The sequence below is a fragment of the Somniosus microcephalus genome, unplaced genomic scaffold (genome assembly GCF_052327205.1).
Source record: "Somniosus microcephalus isolate GS21.2 unplaced genomic scaffold, FLI_Smic_1.0 scaffold1196, whole genome shotgun sequence".
Taxonomy (NCBI): domain Eukaryota; kingdom Metazoa; phylum Chordata; class Chondrichthyes; order Squaliformes; family Somniosidae; genus Somniosus; species Somniosus microcephalus.
Window position 1 is genome coordinate 23,680 of NW_028226383.1, and position 21,098 is coordinate 44,777.

Sequence of the window (21,098 nt, forward strand, 5' to 3'; positions counted from 1 at the left end):
GGAAATACTGGTTTTAGACATGCACTGCGCCTGCGCTGGAAACCGGCATTTCCGATCTGTCAAGAATCCTGTTGACAGATCCTCCGGCTGCCCTGGAGCAGGGCCTCTGCGGGGGGAGAGTTCCGTTTTTTGGAGACCCTCCGCCCGCAGAAAACACTTACGCCGCTTTTACCAGGCGCAAGAATTGTAAGAGTTGAAAAAAGTAAAAAAAAAAAAAAAATTTCCACTGATTTATCATTTAAAAATACTTTAAAGAAAAGTAAGTTTATTTTTAGCCCTGTTAAAAACTTTAATTTTTATTTCAAAAAATAAAATTTTTGTTTAAAATAGTTAATTTATGTAATTTATAGTCATTTTAAAAGTGTGATTTTTTTTATTTATTTGAAGTTTTACTATGTTTTGGGGGGTGATCTCTATTCATATATTTGACAGGTCTTCCTGTCAAATCTATGAATGGAGATTCCCTTCTCTGACTGGCTCCCCATGGCCCACGGACCACCTGCGCCTCTGGGATACATGGGCCCTGCGCACCGGCAGTTTGGGGAGGCCCAGCAACGGAACTCTGCGCCTCCCGGGAGCCCTCCGGTCTTGGCGCAGATTATTCCAGGCCGCAGCCCTCCGCCCGCGGGAGGCCTGCGAACGGAATTTCTGGGCCAATGTTTCAGGTCGATGACCTTTCGTCAGAGCTGTAAAATGTTACAGATGTAACGGGTTTTAAGCAAATACAGAGGCAGGGAAAGGTGGGAGTAAGAGGAAAGAACAGAAGGGAAGGTCTGTGATTGGGTGCAATGCAGGAGTGATTAATGACAAAAGGGATGATGGTGCAAGGCAAGAGGGAGCAGTAATGGGACAAGTGAAGAAGCAAAAAGATGGGTCCAGAGGAGGTGTAAATGGCAACAGCAGGACCATTACCAACACCTGCTGTCTGAGAAAATGGGAGCAGTGGTTCTGATCACCATTCCCTTTAAGTTGCACAGCCACACGGCGGTGTGGAGGTCCTGCGCAGGCCACTCACTGGTGTTTGCATGGGAGAAACCGCGCATGTGTGAAAATTAAAGGGGCCAATTAAAGGGACCGTGCACGAAAAGAAAAATTACAGGGAACATTGGTTACAATCTGAAATTATTAAACTCCATGTTGAGTCTGGAAGGCTGTAAAGTGTCGAATCGAAAGATGAGGTGCTGTTCCTCGAGCTTCATTGGAACCGTGTAGGAGGCCGAGGACCTCCGTCCCACTCCCACTGTGACCTCTCGGTCCTGGGCCTCTTTACTTGTCACATTACCATCCCCTTTTGCCTCGCACCTTCATCCCTTTTGTCATTTAATCTCTCCTGCCTTCCACCATAGCACAGACTGTCCCTTTTGTTCTATCCTCCCTCTCTCTCCCCTTATCCTGCCTCTGTACTTGCTTAAAACCGGTTACATAAGAACATAAGAAATAGGAGCAGGAGTAGGCCATACGGCCCCTCGGGCCTGCTCCGCCATTCAGTAGGATCATGGCTGATCTGAATCTAGACTCACGTCCACTTCCCTGCCCTCTCCCCGTAACCCCTAATTCCCTTATCTGCTAGGAAAATGTCTATCTCCATTTTTAATTTATTTAATGTCGCAACTTCCACAGCGCTCTGGGGTAGCAAATTCCATAGATTTACTACCCTCTGAGTGAAGAAGTTTCTCCTCATCTCAGTTTTGAAAGGGCAGCCCCTTCTTCTAAGATTATGCCCCCTAGTTCTAGTCTCACCCATCAGTGGAAACATCCTCACCACATCCACCCGATCAAGCCCCCTCACAATCTTATATGTTTCGATAAGATCGCCTCTCATTCTTCTGAACTCCAATGAGTAGAGGCCCAACCTACTCAACCTTTCCTCATACGTCAACCCCCTCATCTCCAGAATCAACCGAGTGAACCTTCTCTGAACCGCCTCGAGAGCAAGTATATCTTTTCTTAAATGTGGAAACCAAAACTGCACGCAGTATTCCAGGTGTGGCCTCACCAATACCCTGTATAACTGCAGCAAGACTTCCCTGTTTTTATACTCCATCCCCCTTGCAATAAAAGCCAAGATTCCATTGGCCTTCCTGATCACCTGCTGCACCTGCATACTAACTTTGTGTTTCATGCACCAGGACCCCCAGATCCCTTTGTACTGTAGCACTTTGCAGTTTCTCTCCATTTAGGTAATAATTTGCTCTTTGATTTTTTTCTGCCAATGTGCATAACCTCACACTTTCCAACATTATATTGCATCTGCCAAATCTCTGCCCACTCACTTAGCCTGTCTATGTCCTTTTGCAGGTTTTTTATGTCCTCCTCACTCACTGCTTTCCCTCCCATCTTTGTATCGTCGGCAAACTTGGATATGTTGCACTCAGTCCCTTCCTCCAAATCGTTAATATAGATTGTAAAGAGTTGGGGTCCCAGCACTGACCCCTGCGGAACACCACTAGTTACTGATTGCCAGCCCGAGAACGAACCATTTATCCCAACTCTTTGTTTTCTGTTAGATAGCCAATCTTCCACCCATGCCAGTATATTGCCACCAATCCCGTGATTTCTTATCTTAATCAGTAATCTTTTGTGTGGAACCTTGTCACATTTTCCAGTTCTGATAAAAAGTCATTGACCTGAAACGTTGACTCTCTTTCTCTCTCCACCGATGCTGCCTTGACCTGCTGAGTGTTTCCAGCATTTATTTGTTTTTATATGTCCCTTTTTATATGATAGCAAAATACTGCGGATACTGGAAATCCAAAATAACAACAGAAAACGCTGGAAAAACAGAAGGGTTTTGACCTGAAACATTGACTCTATTTCTCTCTCCACGGATGTTGCCTGGCCTGCTGAGTTTTTCCAGCGTTTTCTGTTGTTAATTCCCTTTTATATGTTTGGCTTAAAATGAAAGGCAATGTATGAAAAATAAATGTTGAGATGATGCTTTTGGTGTTGAATTTTCGGGCCATACTCTCGGGACTGGGACTGGCTCGGTGTCCTGGTCCTGCTGACTACACTCCAGGTGCTGCTTGCTGACTGCACTCGTGATCCGACACTCTGCTCAGTCAGATACCGTCGATGGGCACAGCACCGAAAACTCATTGCTAATTGCCCTTGCGTTTCCTTACTTAAGACAGGTTGAAGTAAAGGTGAGGCAAAGTAAAGAGAGAAGGAACAGTGTCCTGGGGGGATTGCTCCTGTACAAAGTGAACTCCCAGCTATAAGTACAGCTGGGATTGGATTCTCATCTCAGTAATGCCAGTGCCCCCCTTCGAGCTGGGTTCTTGGGGAGGGAGGTCAATCCGCCCTTTGAGTCAGGCTCAGTATATCCGGTAGAATGCAGGCGAAAGTCGTCATTATTTCCTGATACTGGGGAGCAGGAGCTGCTGGCTCAGGGAGAGGCCCCCAGTGATCTATTTATTTGAGTCCCATATGTTGCTACTTTGCAATGACATAGGTTAAGAAGGTGATAACAGATGGATTGGATAAAACAACATGCCATTAATCAAATTTGCCATGTTGGGGAATGTGTTGACTTGGGCGGTGGGGGGCGTGTGTGGGATTTTGGAATCCCAACTGTTCGAAGGTCAGGCTGCTTCTGTCATTGAGAACTGTCGAGAAAAACGCTCGAGGTTTGACTGGAGAGGAGGCGAGTCATCCTGTACTTGAGCCGCCTTATCTGCGAGTGCGTGCGCTGTCTTGTGTATTTTTTTTTAACTATAAAGTGTCATGTGACAGTCCTCACATTGAACTAACTTCAGTTATGGAAAATGCTGGAACCACCCAGCAGGTCAGTCTACGTCTGTCGAGACAACAGACAAGTCGGTGTTTCAGGTGCAGACCCTTAACCTCAAACGTTAACTCGCCTCTTTCTCTCTCCAGAGATGCTGACTGACTGCTGAGTGTCTTGGGGGTTTTCAGCAGCTGCAGTTTCTTGCCTGTTTTGTTAATTCGCACGTGTCCCGACGTTCCTGGGGGAGGGAGCAAGGGGGTGGGAGACCGTGTAAGGGAGGCCATTCCACTCTTAAGAGTGAGGTGCAGTAATCTGGTAGAATGCGGTCGAAAGTCGTCATCGTTATTCCCTGATGCTGGGCAGCAGGCGGTCCCCACTGATCTATTTATTAGCATCCTGTGTTTCTCTTTTCCTTGACACAGGATATAAAGACGATGACGGATGGGGTGGATCAAACACACGGTGTTACTGTTGAGCAAGACCACATACTGCTGGAGGGAGAGCCAGCTGATGGGAAACAAGAGCCTTTCATAAGCAGTGAGCTGAAGTCAAAGAGTCGTACGATCAGCCGTCAGACGAAGGTGAAGAGGTACGTACACAGAGACTTGGCACCGCCTCCAGGGTCCTGGGCCAGTGAGAATGTGGAATATTCTGCTTTGATTGGTCCCATAGGCTAGGGTGAACGGGAACACATAGAACAATTCCCAACTTAACTTGTATCCAGTTTTCTCCACATCTCTTCTGAAGGCGCTGACTCCTTGCTAGGGTACAGATTCCACTGGTGCTAACTCCCATTGGGTTATGGGTTCCATGTACACAGACTCTCACTGGGCTATGGGTTCCATGGACACAGATCCTCACTGGGCTATGGGTTCCATGTACACTGACTCTCACTGGGCTATGGGTTCCATGTACACTGACTCTCACTGGGCTATGGGTTCCATGTACACTGACTCTCGCTGGGCTATGGGTTCCATGGACACAGACTCTCACTGGGCTATGGGTTCCATGTACACTGACTCTCACTGGGCTATGGGTTCCATGTACACTGACTCTCACTGGGCTATGGGTTCCATGTATACTGACTTTCACTGGGCTATGGGTTCCATGTACACAGACTCTCACTGGGCTATGGGTTCCATGTACACTGACTCTCACTGGGCTATGGGTTCCATGGACACAGACTGTCACTGGGCTATGGGTTCCATGGACGCAGACTCTCGCTGGGCTATGGGTTCCATGGACACAGACTCTCACTGGACTATGGGTTCCATGGACACAGACTCTCACTGGACTATGGGTTCCATGAACACAGACTCTCACTGGGCTATGGGTTCCATGGACACAGATCCTCACTGGGCTATGGGTTCCATGGACACAGACTGTCATTGGGTTACAGGTTCCATGAACACTGACTCACTGGGGTCACCATCTTTCGCAAACAGCTTCTATTCAGTGGAGGCTCCCGTGTGTTGTTCAAAGTTGGTGCATGGGAAACTGAGAGTGTCAGCATCATATTTTCACAACCCTGGCCCCCCTGCTTTGTCACAGGACTCCGTCCTTCGCCTCCGACTCGGGAGCATGCTGGGAGCCATCTGTGTGTTTTCAATCACAGCTGGCTGTGGCAATCAGCTGGGAGTCTTACATCACATTTACCCTGAGCTTCAGTGACTTCCAGTCGCCTACTGCTTCCTGTGTCTGGGACCCTGCAGGAAGCTGTCCTTGAACACGAATCAGCAAGTGTGCTGAAACGTGGAGCACAAACCGCAATCTGCTGTTAATCTTTAATATTCAGGTACAGTACACCCTGCCCCATGTTTGGAGGTGTGTTTTACAGCTCTGATAGTTTACCATCTCTTCACTTCCTTAAGTCTCTGTGTATCTGAGTTCACTGTCCATTCTGCTGGTATTGTTCCTGTTCCACAGGTGCAACTGGGCTTTGTGTGTGTGATTTTTTTTTTCTATAAATATTTATTTTGTAGACAGTATGAATACCTGCCCCGCCCCCCCCCCCCCCCGCCCCCCTCCTCTCCCCGGGCTCAGTGGCAAATGAATTGTACTCAGTGTGGTACTGACAGGAAAGTACCAAGTTCTGGGGATATCACAATCCAATGACTCCTGCTGGAGAGAGAGAGACAGTGCGCGTATATGGTGTGTTTACACGTTGGGTGAGGACAGCTTGGGCGCGGCTGTGATGTCCCCCGAGTCAAATAACTTTTTGTCACTCGCTGTCTAGACTCGCATATGAATAATGAGCACTTGGATACAGTACCAGAGGGTGGATCTGTACCCAGCATGAGTCAGTGCCGTCAGGAGGAAGGGAGAAAATGAGTTGCTGGAGGGAAATTTAAAAATGTTTATTTAAAATGAAGATAAATTCCTCCTTTTACAATGTACTAATTTCAAACTGATTCCTGGAAAAGAGTAACCAGCAAACTAAACAATCTCTGTGAACCTGAGACACTATTTAATTGGGTCTCTATGCCATTTTATTCACTTTTTTTTATATTTCTGACAGGTGGGATGAGATTATTAATGATGTGAACACGGACACTGACTTTAAACTGCACAGTCAAAAGGAGCAGCTCCGAATCCCCTTTGTGCAGAATAATCGAGAGCTTCAGACAGCTCCTGCCCAGATCACCAGGAGGCACTGGAGTCCCGGACATAGAAATGCCAACTGGGGTGTAGACCATGTGAGTGATGTGAGAGAGGAGCCTGAGGAGGAGGAGGAGGAGGAGGAGGATGAGAGGATAGGTAGGTCACTACTGGTGCTGGTTAGTTATTTCAATACGATGTTCACTGCAGCAACCATTCAGCAGTAACCCAGCAGAAAATGGTTCTTGCCGTTGTTAATGTATCTCTTGTCATTTGTGCTTTTTCTCGCTTGCTCTCTGTCTCTCGCTCTCTTTCTCTCACCTTACACTCTCCTTTCCTGTTCCTGTTCCTGTTTATCTCTCTCGCTCTTCCCATGACTCACTCTCTCTCCCTCCTCCCATACGTAACTGGAGACATTTAACACTGGGACTGCCATCACGGGCTTCTATTACCTATTCAAACATAGCCAGCGCATCCCCAGAAATAGCGACTCTTCCTTTCCCCACACTGTCCCCCAAAGATCTATCGTTGGTCCCCTCCCCTTCCGAATCTACAGGCTGTCCCTTAGCGATATCTTTCACAGACACGGGGTCACGGTGCGCAGGGTCAAGGTCCCCAGGCACAGGATCAAGGTCTCGCTCTCCATCTCACTCCCCGTCCCTCTCCGTCTTGCTCCCTCTCTTCCCCAACCCTCCCATCTCTCTGTCTCTGCCTCCTCCTGTTTGTCTCCCTGTTCCATTGCGATGCACTTGTGTTGCCACCTGCTGGTCTTTGTCTGTTTCTGCTGGTGTTTTGCAGTCTGGCCATTTCTGGTTTGGTCTTTTGTTTTTTAGATGACGGGTTGGATGAAGTGGATAAGAATGATGCTGAGAAGCTGTTACTGCATGCCATGTCATCTAGGAGCGAGCTGATTGCACAGGAGCCGCTGGTGGGTATCCTGACTGTGCGAGGAATACATTGTGTTAAATATCTACTCCCAAACCCCTGCTCAGAAACGAAGTGGGCTAAATGTTACGGGATTTATCGTGAGTGACTTTGGAGCTGAAATTCTCTGTATTTTTAGACAAGTTCAAGGACCAAGGTACTAAAACTGGACAGAAATTAAAATATTTCTGTAAATTTTCACAGCACAACAAAACCGATTTCTCAAACAGCAGGCAGGTGAAAACCTGCCCACGGTTCTGGAAAAGTTCTTGGGCCCTCTCGTAGAGTATTCTCACGTTTTACTACATTAAAGGCGCTATCTAAATGCAAGTTGTTGTTGTGGTGGTAGTGTATGCAGCACCAATAATCTTTTGTGGGGTTCATGCGTGGCCCCGCAGCCAGTAACTCCTGGTGGGGGGGGAAAAAAAGTATTTTTAGTCTTGTTTGAGCTTAGTGAAAGTTCCCTTTATTTCAGTCACAAGGTTTAGCAAAGTTTTTTTATAAACCCGCTGTAGTTAAAATCTATGCCCCAGCCTAAATTGACATGAATCTTGCAAGGGCAGTTCAGTCCGGTTTTCTGACTGGAGGGAGAAGCTCAAATCACATTCAAACAAACGAATACCATGTGATCTTTTTCCATTATGTGTGTGGTTGGCAATTAATTTTTGTGTAGCTGACTTGGCAAATCCAGAAAGCCCAGCAACTGTTTAAAGGGATATTTAATAAGTTGAGTAGCTTTGCGTCGGGCCAGTTAGAACTAGAAATAGCCATGGCCGGATTAGCTCCCGCAGTTAGAAAGACATCAGCGATAAAATAATAACAACTTGCATTTCTATAGCACCTTTAGCGTAGTAAAACATCCCAAGGTGCTTCACAGGAGCGATTATCAAACCAAATCTGACACCGAGCCACATCAGGAGATATTAGGGCAGGTGACCAAAAGCTTGGTCAAAGAGGTAGGTTTTAAGGAGCTTCTTAAAGGGGGGGAAGAGAGGTTTAAGGAGGGAATTCCAGAGTTAGGCACGGCCGCTAATGGTGGAGCGATTTAAAATGAGGATGCACAAGATGCCAGAATTGGAGGATCGCAGAGATAGAAACATAGAAGATAGGAGCAGGAGTAGGCCATTCGGCCCCTCGAGCCTGCTCCGCCATTCAATGAGATCATGGCTGATCATCCAAATTAGGTACCCTGTCTCTGCTTTCTCCCCATATCCCTTGATCCCTTTAGCCTTAAGAAATATATCTAACTCCTTCTTGAATATATTTAATGAATTGGCCTCAACTGCCTTTTGTGGTAGAGAATTCCACAGGTTCACCACTCTCTGGGTGAAGAAACTCCTCCTCATCTCTGTCCTAAATGGCTTACCCCTTATCCTTAGACTGTGACCCCTGGTTCTGGACTCCCCCACCATCGGAAACATCCTTCGTGGGGCTGGAGGAGGTTACAGAGATAGGGAGTATATACTGTGTGTATACAAAATAATAGCATATAGATTGGGACCATTTGTTTTTTGTTGGAGGAAGTGGTAAGTATCATATGGTAAATGTATATCTGTGTTATATTACTGTTTTATATTCACTTTTCATGTATTATTCACTCAATTCTCTTGATAGCTAAAAGCTGAAACAAGGTCTGTTCTGATGCTCTGCCACTTTTCAAAGGTGACGAAGAAGAGTGAGACACAGGATAGATCCAGCAGCTAAACCAATTTACAGACCTGTTTTCTGTTTGTTCTCCTTGACCCACTATCAGAAACTCACTTACATATAAGAGCCAGTGAAGGTACTTCTGAGCCTGTAGGGAGCTAAACTCGCCAGCAAGAGAAATCTGAAATACAGAAACTGAAGTACGTAGAATAAGTGGGGCAGAAAAGACCCCAAAATGTAACACTCTCTGGCCATTGCAAGGCCAAGCTGTTTGATTATTTTCATGTTGAAGAGCAGTTCTCTGCTACTGTGATCGTGTCACCGCGAATGTCTTTTGTTTGTGTCTCAGTTCAGATCTGATTTCATCGATTTTAATCGCTCCACCATTGGCGGCCGTGCTTCCAGCTGCCTGGGCCCTGAGCGAATTCCCTCCCTAAACCTCTCTACCGCTCTCTCCCCCTTTAAGACGCTCTTTAAAACCTACCTTTTGGACTAAGCCTTTGGTCACCTGTCCGAATATCTCCTGATGTGGCTCCGTGACAGATTTTGTGACGCGCCTTGGGACGTTTTACTACGTTCAAGCCAATGTACCCCGTAAGCCGCACTGCCTCCTGCGCGGCCCATTCAAATTTTTGCGCTTGTACGGTATCCACAATGCAACAGCCAGTGAGCGGCCTACGCGGGACCCTGCAGATGACTGCGTGGCCGCGAAGCTTAGCGGGAACATTGGTTAAAGGCGCTATATAAATACAAGTTGTGTCACGCGAGGTGTCGGCGATGCGTTTTCTCCATTGTCGGACATGCAGGGAATCATCTGAACCAGTCACAGCCCCACGAGTGAAGAAGACCCAAGACCAGGAGCAGGTGACGGGGCTTCAACTTCTGTCAAAGAAACTCCAGACACCGCTGTTATGTGGAGCAGTGTCTGTGGCACAGTCAGGGTGCAGCAGCACTTCGCTTCTTGTGTCTCTTTCCTCCTCTCCGAGAATCTTCCAGGTCTCATCTTCCACACCCAACTCCTCCCCCCACCCGCAGCTGAAAGTAGAAACAGAAAAATAGGAGCAGGAGTAGGCCATTTGGCCCATCGAGCCTGCTCCGTCATTCAATATGATCATGGCTGATCCTCTATCTCAATACCATATTCCCGCTCTCTCCCCATACCCCTTGATGCCTTTTGTGTCTAGAAATCTACCTATCTCCTTCTTAAATATATTCAGTGACTTGGCCTCCACAGCCTTCTGTGGTAGAGAATTCCACAGGTTCACCACCCTCTGAGTGAAGACATTTCTTCTCATCTGAGTCTTCCATGTCCTACCCCGTATCCTGAGTCTGTGACCCCCTCGTTCTAGACCCCCACAGCCAGGGGAAACATCCTCCCTGCATCCAGTCTGTCTAGCCCTGTCAGAATTTTATACGTTTCAATGAGATCCCCTCTCATTCTTCTAAACTCTAGTGAATACAGGCCTAGTCGACCCAATCTCTCCTCATACGACAGTCCTGCCATCCCAGGAATCAGTCTGGTGAACCTTCGCTGCACTCCCTCTATGGCAAATATATCCTTTCTTAGGTGAGGAGACCAAAACTGCACCCAGTACTCCAGGTGTAGCCTCACCAAGGCCCCGTATAACTGTAGTAAGACATCCTTGCTCCTGTACTCAAATACTCAAAGTAGTCACAGATGCCCCCTTCCACACCTTACACACCCAGTTCCTCAAGACTGTTGCACAACAACAACTTTCATCTATACACCTCCCTCCACAGAGGTGTAAGGAAAAAAGAAGACATGTCTTCGCATCCATGTCAGGAAAAGTCAGCCAAACACAATCCTGAAAGCTTCGCCGAGAGTTGGCCATCAGGAGAGTTCCCACCGCAAAGCTCTCGTCACTTTTTCCTGAATTTAACCTGTTGTCTCATCAGATCCCAGATATCGATCAGGACCCGGCGCAGGACCCCAATAACCAGGGAGAAGATGAGTTTGAGGAAGCTGAACTAGAGAGACCTGGCTTCGCAGGGAAGGTCGCAGGGCTCAACGCAATGAAAGAGCAGCAGCTGCTCATTAAACCAGGCCCAAAGGTAGGAGGAAGCCTGAAGCAGAAATGTTTAAAAAGCCAAAAATGGTGGAAATACTCAGCAGAACAGGCAGCATCTGTGGAGAGAGAAACAGAGTTAACATTTCAGGTTGATGACCCTTCGTCCTCTGACGAAGGGTCATCGACCTGAAACATTAACTCTGTTTCTCTCTCCACAGATGCTGCCTGACCTGCTGAGTATTTCCAGCATTTTCGGCTTTTATTTCAGATTTCCAGCATCCGCAGTATTTTGCTTTTGTTTAAAAAGCCACTGACCAACATTCTGCCGGCCATTTAATTTCTAACACAAAAAAATTATATATGCAATGTCATTTTTCTCAAGTGTCAAATTTGGCCCTGGTTTGGTGACGCTTCCTGTAGGTTTGTGTGATGTGTCTGGATTTATACAAAGCCGGGTCATGTTTTCCCCAGAGGGAGAGCTAATGTAATATAGTGAGGATGGAGCTTTTGTAACACGCAGGAGGAACAAGAGCAGGTAAAAGCCATCAGCACACCACTACGTGTTGAGCCTCACGTAGCAGGTCTGGCCAATTACACAGGACATGGCTGCACGAAATGCTGACGTTTTATTCATTTATATCGTGCGATCTGAGATAAGGCAGCAATTCATTAGTTGCTTTCACTGTACTGATTCAGGATCTGTTTGTTCTGAAAGGCTTGCTGGATTATCTCGGAGACTGCGGCAAATGTACAAAACTGCAGTTTATTTTATTTCTCAGTCAATGCAATAAAAAAGTACTGTAACTGGTGTATATTTGTGCATTTGTTTCACTTGTCTTCCTCCCCCCTCCCCACCACCTTACTGCTCTCGCACTCCCCGCCCCCCCCGCTCTCCCCCTCTCGCTGCCCCCCCCCCGCTCTTCCCCCCCCCCTCTCGCTCACCCGCTCTTCCCCCCTCTCGCTCACATAAGAACATAAGAAATAGGAGCAGCAGTAGGCCAATCAGCCCCTCAAGCCTGCTCCGCCATTCAATAAGATCATGGCTGATCTGATCCTAACCGCCAATCCACTATCACAGAACCATCTCCTGAATCTAACAGAATTAGACACACGAAATAGGAGCAGGATCAGGCTACATGGCCCCTGGGCCCGCTCCGCTACCCACAGGGCCATGTCCGATCCGAACCTAGACTCATGCCCAAATTCCTGCCCGCTCCCCGTAACCCTTAATTCCCTTTACTTCTAGGAAACTGTCTATTTCTGTTTTAAATTTATGTAATGATGTAGCTTCTACAGCTTTTTGGGGCAGCATATTCCATGGACCTACCACCCTCTGAGTGAAGTAGTTCCTCCTCATCTCAGTTTTGAAAGAGCAGCCCCTTATTCTAAGACTATGCTCCCTAGTTCTAGTTTCACCCATCATCGGGAACATCCACCCGATCCAACCCCTTCACAATCTTATATGTTTCAATAAGATCGCCTCTCATTCTTCTGAACTCCAATGAGTAGAGTCCCAATCTACTCAACCTCTCCTCATATGTCCATCCCCTCATCCCCGGGATTAACCGAGTGAACCTTCTTTGTACTGACTCGAGAGCAAGTATGTCCTTTCTTAAGTATGGACACCAAAACTGTACGCAGTATTCCAGGTGCGGTCTCACCAATACCTTGTACAACTGAAGCAATACCTCCCTATTTTTATATTCTATCTCCCTATCAATGAAAGCCAACATTCCATTGGCCTTCTTAATCACTTGCTGCACCTGCATACTAACCTTTTGAGTTTCGTGCACCAGGACCCCCAGATCCCTTTGTACTTCAGTACTTTCCAGTTTCTTGCCATTAAGACCCGCTCTTCCCCCCCCCCTCTCGCTCACCCGCTCTTCGCCCCCCTCTCGCTCACCCGCTCTTCGCCCCCCTCTCGCTCACCCGCTCTTCGCCCCCCTCTCGCTCACCCGCTCTTCGCCCCCCTCTCGCTCACCCGCTCTTCGCCCCCCTCTCGCTCACCCGCTCTTCGCCCCCCTCTCGCTCACCCGCTCTTCGCCCCCCTCTCGCTCACCCGCTCTTCGCCCCCCTCTCGCTCACCCGCTCTTCGCCCCCCTCTCGCTCACCCGCTCTTCGCCCCCCTCTCGCTCACCCGCTCTTCGCCCCCCTCTCGCTCACCCGCTCTTCGCCCCCCTCTCGCTCACCCGCTCTTCGCCCCCCTCTCGCTCACCCGCTCTTCGCCCCCCTCTCGCTCACCCGCTCTTCGCCCCCCTCTCGCTCACCCGCTCTTCGCCCCCCTCTCGCTCACCCGCTCTTCGCCCCCCTCTCGCTCACCCGCTCTTCGCCCCCCTCTCGCTCACCCGCTCTTCGCCCCCCTCTCGCTCACCCGCTCTTCGCCCCCCTCTCGCTCACCCGCTCTTCGCCCCCCTCTCGCTCACCCGCTCTTCGCCCCCCTCTCGCTCACCCGCTCTTCGCCCCCCTCTCGCTCACCCGCTCTTCGCCCCCCTCTCGCTCACCCGCTCTTCGCCCCCCTCTCGCTCACCCGCTCTTCGCCCCCCTCTCGCTCACCCGCTCTTCGCCCCCCTCTCGCTCACCCGCTCTTCGCCCCCCTCTCGCTCACCCGCTCTTCGCCCCCCTCTCGCTCACCCGCTCTTCGCCCCCCTCTCGCTCACCCGCTCTTCGCCCCCCTCTCGCTCACCCGCTCTTCGCCCCCCTCTCGCTCACCCGCTCTTCGCCCCCCTCTCGCTCACACCGCTCTTCGCCCCCCCTCTCGCTCACCCGCTCTTCGCCCCCCCTCTCGCTCACCCGCTCTTCGCCCCCCTCTCGCTCACCCGCTCTTCGCCCCCCTCTCGCTCACCCGCTCTTCGCCCCCCTCTCGCTCACCCGCTCTTCGCCCCCCTCTCGCTCACCCGCTCTTCGCCCCCCTCTCGCTCACCCGCTCTTCGCCCCCCTCTCGCTCACCCCGCTCTTCGCCCCCCTCTCGCTCACCCGCTCTTCGCCCCCCTCTCGCTCACCCGCTCTTCGCCCCCCCTCTCGCTCACCCGCTCTTCGCCCCCCTCTCGCTCACCCGCTCTTCGCCCCCCCTCTCGCTCACCCGCTCGCCCCCCTCTCGCTCACTACCGCTCGCCCCCCTCTCGCTCACCCGCTCTTCGCCCCCCTCTCGCTCACCCGCTCTTCCCCCTCTCGCTCACCCGCTCTTCCCCCTCTCGCTCACACCGCTCTTCCCCCTCTCGCTCACCCGCTCTTCCCCCTCTCGCTCACCCGCTCTTCCCCCTCTCGCTCACCCGCTCTTCCCCCTCTCGCTCACCCCGCTCTTCCCCCTCTCGCTCACCCGCTCTTCCCCCTCTCGCTCACCCCGCTCTTCCCCCTCTCGCTCACCCGCTCTTCCCCCTCTCGCTCACCCGCTCTTCCCCCTCTCGCTCACCCGCTCTTCCCCCTCTCGCTCACCCGCTCTTCCCCCTCTCGCTCACCCGCTCTTCCCCCTCTCGCTCACCCGCTCTTCCCCCTCTCGCTCACCCGCTCTTCCCCCTCTCGCTCACCCGCTCTTCCCCCTCTCGCTCACCCGCTCTTCCCCCTCTCGCTCACCCGCTCTTCCCCCTCTCGCTCACCCGCTCTTCCCCCTCTCGCTCACCCGCTCTTCCCCCTCTCGCTCACCCGCTCTTCCCCCTCTCGCTCACCCGCTCTTCCCCCTCTCGCTCACCCGCTCTTCCCCCTCTCGCTCACCCGCTCTTCCCCCTCTCGCTCACCCGCTCTTCCCCCTCTCGCTCACCCGCTCTTCCCCCTCTCGCTCACCCGCTCTTCCCCCTCTCGCTCACCCGCTCTTCCCCCTCTCGCTCACCCGCTCTTCCCCCTCTCGCTCACCACCGCTCTTCCCCCTCTCGCTCACCCGCTCTTCCCCCTCTCGCTCACCCGCTCTTCCCCCTCTCGCTCACCCGCTCTTCCCCCTCTCGCTCACCCGCTCTTCCCCCTCTCGCTCACCCGCTCTTCCCCCTCTCGCTCACCCGCTCTTCCCCCTCTCGCTCACCCGCTCTTCCCCCTCTCGCTCACCCGCTCTTCCCCCTCTCGCTCACCCGCTCTTCCCCCTCTCGCTCACCCGCTCTTCCCCCTCTCGCTCACCCGCTCTTCCCCCTCTCGCTCACCCGCTCTTCCCCCTCTCGCTCACCCGCTCTTCCCCCTCTCGCTCACCCGCTCTTCCCCCTCTCGCTCACCCGCTCTTCCCCCTCTCGCTCACCCGCTCTTCCCCCTCTCGCTCACCCGCTCTTCCCCCTCTCGCTCACCCGCTCTTCCCCCTCTCGCTCACCCGCTCTTCCCCCTCTCGCTCACCCGCTCTTCGCCCCCCTCTCGCTCACCCGCTCTTCGCCCCCCTCTCGCTCACCCGCTCTTCGCCCCCCTCTCGCTCACCCGCTCTTCGCCCCCCCTCTCGCTCACCCGCTCTTCGCCCCCCTCTCGCTCACCCGCTCTTCGCCCCCCTCTCGCTCACCCGCTCTTCGCCCCCCTCTCGCTCACCCGCTCTTCGCCCCCCTCTCGCTCACCCGCTCTTCGCCCCCCTCTCGCTCACCCGCTCTTCGCCCCCCTCTCGCTCACCCGCTCTTCGCCCCCCTCTCGCTCACCCGCTCTTCGCCCCCCTCTCGCTCACCCGCTCTTCGCCCCCCTCTCGCTCACCCGCTCTTCGCCCCCCTCTCGCTCACACCGCTCTTCGCCCCCCTCTCGCTCACCCGCTCTTCGCCCCCCTCTCGCTCACCCGCTCTTCGCCCCCCTCTCGCTCACCCGCTCTTCGCCCCCCCTCTCGCTCACCCGCTCTTCGCCCCCCTCTCGCTCACCCGCTCTTCCCCCTCTCGCTCACTACCCGCTCTTCCCCCTCTCGCTCACCCGCTCTTCCCCCTCTCGCTCACCCGCTCTTCCCCCTCTCGCTCACCCGCTCTTCCCCCTCTCGCTCACCCCGCTCTTCCCCCTCTCGCTCACCCGCTCTTCCCCCTCTCGCTCACACCGCTCTTCCCCCCTCTCGCTCACCCGCTCTTCCCCCTCTCGCTCACCCCGCTCTTCCCCCTCTCGCTCACCCGCTCTTACCCCTCTCGCTCACCCGCTCTTCCCCCTCTCGCTCACCCCGCTCTTCCCCCCTCTCGCTCACCCGCTCTTCCCCCTCTCGCTCACCCGCTCTTCCCCCTCTCGCTCACCCGCTCTTCCCCCCCTCTCGCTCACCCCGCTCTTCCCCCCTCTCGCTCACCCGCTCTTCCCCCCCTCTCGCTCACCCGCTCTTCCCCCCTCTCGCTCACCCGCTCTTCGCCCCCCTCTCGCTCACCCCGCTCTTCGCCCCCCTCTCGCTCACCCGCTCTTCGCCCCCCTCTCGCTCACCCGCTCGCCCCCCTCTCGCTCACCCGCTCGCCCCCCTCTCGCTCACCCGCTCTTCGCCCCCCTCTCGCTCACCCGCTCTTCCCCCTCTCGCTCACCCGCTCTTCCCCCTCTCGCTCACCCCGCTCTTCCCCCTCTCGCTCACCCGCTCTTCCCCCTCTCGCTCACCCGCTCTTCCCCCTCTCGCTCACCCGCTCTTCCCCCTCTCGCTCACCCGCTCTTCCCCCTCTCGCTCACCCGCTCTTCCCCCTCTCGCTCACCCGCTCTTCCCCCTCTCGCTCACCCGCTCTTCCCCCCTCTCGCTCACCCGCTCTTCCCCCTCTCGCTCACCCGCTCTTCCCCCTCTCGCTCACCCCGCTCTTCCCCCTCTCGCTCACCCGCTCTTCCCCCTCTCGCTCACCCGCTCTTCCCCCCTCTCGCTCACCCGCTCGTCCCCCTCTCGCTCACCCGCTCGTCCCCCTCTCGCTCACCCCGCTCGTCCCCCTCTCGCTCACCCGCTCGTCCCCCTCTCGCTCACACCCGCTCGTCCCCCTCTCGCTCACCCGCTCGTCCCCCTCTCGCTCACTACCGCTCGTCCCCCTCTCGCTCACCCGCTCTTCCCCCTCTCGCTCACCCGCTCTTCCCCCTCTCGCTCACCCGCTCTTCCCCCCTCTCGCTCACCCGCTCTTCCCCCTCTCGCTCACCCCGCTCTTCCCCCTCTCGCTCACACCGCTCTTCCCCCTCTCGCTCACCCGCTCTTCCCCCTCTCGCTCACCCGCTCTTCCCCCTCTCGCTCACCCGCTCTTCCCCCTCTCGCTCACCCGCTCTTCCCCCTCTCGCTCACCCGCTCTTCCCCCTCTCGCTCACCCGCTCTTCCCCCTCTCGCTCACCCGCTCTTCCCCCTCTCGCTCACCCGCTCTTCCCCCCTCTCTCAGCTCACCCGCTCTTCCCCTCTCGCTCACCCGCTCTTCCCCCTCTCGCTCACCCGCTCTTCCCCTCTCGCTCACCCCGCTCTTCCCCCTCTCGCTCACCCGCTCTTCCCCCCCTCTCGCTCACCCGCTCTTCCCCCTCTCGCTCACCCGCTCTTCCCCCTCTCGCTCACCCGCTCTTCCCCCTCTCGCTCACCCGCTCTTCCCCCTCTCGCTCACCCGCTCTTCCCCCTCTCGCTCACACCGCTCTTCCCCCTCTCGCTCACCCGCTCTTCCCCCTCTCGCTCACCCGCTCTTCCCCCTCTCGCTCACCCGCTCTTCCCCCTCTCGCTCACCCGCTCTTCGCCCCCCTCTCGCTCACCCCGCTCTTCGCCCCCCTCTCGCTCACTCCGCTCTTCGCCCCCCTCTCGCTCACCCGCTCTTCGCCCCCCTCTCGCTCACCCGCTCTTCGCCCCCCTCTCGCTCACCCGCTCTTCGCCCCCCCTCTCGCTCACCCGCTCTTCGCCCCCCTCTCGCTCACCCGCTCTTCGCCCCCTCTCGCTCACCCGCTCTTCGCCCCCCCTCTCGCTCACCCGCTCTTCGCCCCCCTCTCGCTCACCCGCTCTTCGCCCCCCTCTCGCTCACCCGCTCTTCGCCCCCCTCTCGCTCACCCGCTCTTCGCCCCCCTCTCGCTCACCCGCTCTTCGCCCCCCTCTCGCTCACCCGCTCTTCGCCCCCCTCTCGCTCACCCGCTCTTCGCCCCCCTCTCGCTCACCCGCTCTTCGCCCCCCTCTCGCTCACCCGCTCTTCGCCCCCCTCTCGCTCACACCGCTCTTCGCCCCCCTCTCGCTCACCCGCTCTTCGCCCCCCTCTCGCTCACCCGCTCTTCCCCCTCTCGCTCACCCGCTCTTCCCCCTCTCGCTCACCCGCTCTTCCCCCTCTCGCTCACCCGCTCTTCCCCCTCTCGCTCACCCGCTCTTCCCCCTCTCGCTCACCCGCTCTTCCCCCTCTCGCTCACCCGCTCTTCCCCCTCTCGCTCACCCGCTCTTCCCCCTCTCGCTCACCCGCTCTTCCCCCTCTCGCTCACCCGCTCTTCCCCCTCTCGCTCACCCGCTCTTCCCCCTCTCGCTCACCCGCTCTTACCCCTCTCGCTCACCCCGCTCTTCCCCCTCTCGCTCACCCGCTCTTCCCCCCTCTCGCTCACCCGCTCTTCCCCCTCTCGCTCACCCGCTCTTCCCCCTCTCGCTCACCCGCTCTTCCCCCCCTCTCGCTCACCCGCTCTTCCCCCCTCTCGCTCACCCGCTCTTCCCCCCTCTCGCTCACCCGCTCTTCCCCCCTCTCGCTCACCCGCTCTTCCCCCCCTCGCTCACCCGCTCTTCCCCCCCCCTCGCTCACCCGCTCTTCCCCCCCCTCTCGCTCACCCGCTCTTCCCCCCCCCTCTCGCTCACCCGCTCTTCCCCCCCCTCTCGCTCACCCGCTCTTCCCCCCCCCCCTCGCTCACCCGCTCTTCCCCCCCCTCTCGCTCACCCGCTCTTCCCCCCCCTCGCTCACCCGCTCTCTTCCCCCCCCCTCGCACCCCCTGCCCTCCCTTTCACTGTCCCCACCTCTTCATAAATACAAAAGGTTGAAATTGAGACCTGGTCACTAATAGAATGTAATTGTATAGAATTCGGAGGAGCGAGAAAGGGTTGTGTAGATGAGATCCAAATAACCCAGTCCTCGCTGTGAGTTAGATCCACTGTTGATGCAGCGAGTGGAAGGTGCCGGCATCAGAGTGATGCTTTATGCTCCTGTTGGAATATTTATGGTCAGAAATTCTCTCTGGTTTAGTGGCTGTGGAGCCAAGAGCGAGATAAACCTGAGAAGCATTGTTTAATTTCCTCTCCCTCTTTTCTAACTCCAGGGTGTCGATGCTGCAAGTAAAGAAGGGGATGAGGTAATGGACGAGTATCCAGACGATCAGGACGCAGAGAATGTAAGCACTACCAGAGGCTTTACTGTTTCTCCGACTAAGTCTAGTTCCGTCAGTTGACAGAGGATTTTCTCTGCTTGACTGTCAGAGGGGGCTGAGGATCCTGGCAATAAGCATTGGCCACTCCCCCATGGTGGTGCCATCCGGACTCGCTGTTTAAACAAACACGTACCAAAAAGCTTAGAGATTATAATCATTCAAGATTCTTTGTTTATAAGAAGAATCCCTCGTGGTTGAGACTGCTTTGTCCGAGCTTCATTCTAAAGCTTCAAAACCCAGTAAATGAGAGGACTGTTGGGAAAAGAAGGGTACATTTTATGGGGATCTGGGAAGCAATTCTCTTTTAATTTAAATATTCGCCCACATTAATCCTGTGTGGGCCATCTCAAGCCCAGTCAGCATGTTTTGTGAACAAACTGAAGTTTTGTGTTTTCTTGTATATTCTTTCTGAAGGGTCCTCATTAACTGGAGTTTAGGGAGTTATTGATTGCTTTATTTGCTGGAGACTGACTCTAAACATTTTGGAACTCATCAATATAGAGTCCAATTAATTGATTCCAGCTCTTGAGCTATGAATTAGGAGAAGAAAGACAGACTCTCCTAACCCCTCAACCCTGTTTGAATGGAATTTTAAGACAATAATGAGTTGTGGTGATTGAGGACCATGGTATTAATAAAGTAGTGCCATGAATAGAGGGCTGGCTGAAGAAAAGTAGGAAATGGATTGAAATGGATGATTGGTGAGATGTAGCTAATGGTTTGTCCCAGCAATGTGTACTGTTCTTCATGTACATAAATAATCTGGACACAGACTAAGAGGGAATAATATCAAAATTTGCTCATGAAATTGTGGCCCATGGTAACCAGGGAGGAAGAATGCAGGAGACTACAGGAGGACCTGGACAGGTTAGGGGAGTGGGCAAACATATGGCAAATGCAGTTCAAAGTAGATAGATGTGAAGGAATACATTTTAGGAAAAAGAACAGGGAACGGAAATATACACTGAATGGTACAATTCTCTGGGAGTGCAGGAACATGGAGATCCGGGGGTCCAGTTGTGATAGATCCTTAAAAGCAGAATTTCAGGTAGAAAAATAAATATTAAAAGGACAAATGGGCTTTGAGTATAAGAGCAAGGAGATGATACTGAAGACCCTTGGAAGGTATTATGTGCAGGTTTAAGCTCTCCATTATAGAAAGGATGTTGGAGCCACGGAAAAGGTGCAGTGTAGATTCAATAAGATGTTATCAAAAAGGATAAAGTTATCATGACAGGCTTGAAAACCCAGTGCTTTATTTACTGGAGCAGAGAAGATTAAGGAGAAATATAACTGAAATGTTTCAAATGTTGAAAGGGTTTGAGAGGGTAAATAGTGAACGGTCAATGAGGCTGGTACAAGGGGGCATAAACTCAGAATTAGTCCTAAAACCATAAAAGGGGGAAAGGTTAGAAGGAATATTTCACACTTGTAACATTCCATATTTTAATAACCCTAAGTGGCATCAGTCTTATTTAAGAGGGAGTTAACAAGTTAGAGAGGAAAATGGTACAATTCTTAACGTGCATTACAGGCTGCCCAAGCAGTGGAGATGAGATAGAGGGGGGTGGGGGGGTGAATCCATGGACTGTTCAGAGAGAGATGCAAGAATAACAGGGCAGTAATATTGAATGATTTTTAACTATCCCAGGGTAGCCTGGGATAAAGGTAATGCCTGTGGTCAAAGTGGGGGGGGACCTTTTTACAATGTATCCAAGACTGCTTCCCAGATCATTATGCTTGAGTTAGTTCTGGGAAACGAAGTGAAGCAAATAACAGACGTCCGAGTAGGCGAACAATTGGGAAATAGTGATGACAACATAATTAGGTTCAATATAAAAACACACAGCGATAGATAAGGAACACCATCACCTCCCAGCTCCTCTCCAAGTCACACAACATTCTGACTCGGACATATATCCGCCATTCCTTCATTGTCG

The 21,098-nt window shown here is 53.3% G+C and overlaps 1 protein-coding gene across 1 annotated transcript in view; it reads left to right on the plus strand.

The window, feature by feature from the left end:
• LOC147080761 (uncharacterized) overlaps positions 1-19,194 on the plus strand; it is a gene marked incomplete at its 5' end in the record, with an annotated part of 39,400 nt that extends 20,206 nt beyond the window's left edge. Inside the window, 5 exons of the mRNA XM_085981097.1 lie at positions 4,150-4,316; positions 6,246-6,484; positions 7,159-7,253; positions 10,814-10,969; positions 19,051-19,194. Of these exons, the coding sequence (XP_085837223.1) occupies positions 4,150-4,316; positions 6,246-6,484; positions 7,159-7,253; positions 10,814-10,969; positions 19,051-19,179 (786 nt within the window). The remainder of the gene's footprint in view (positions 1-4,149; positions 4,317-6,245; positions 6,485-7,158; positions 7,254-10,813; positions 10,970-19,050) is intronic.
• Positions 19,195-21,098: the final 1,904 nt, after the last annotated feature.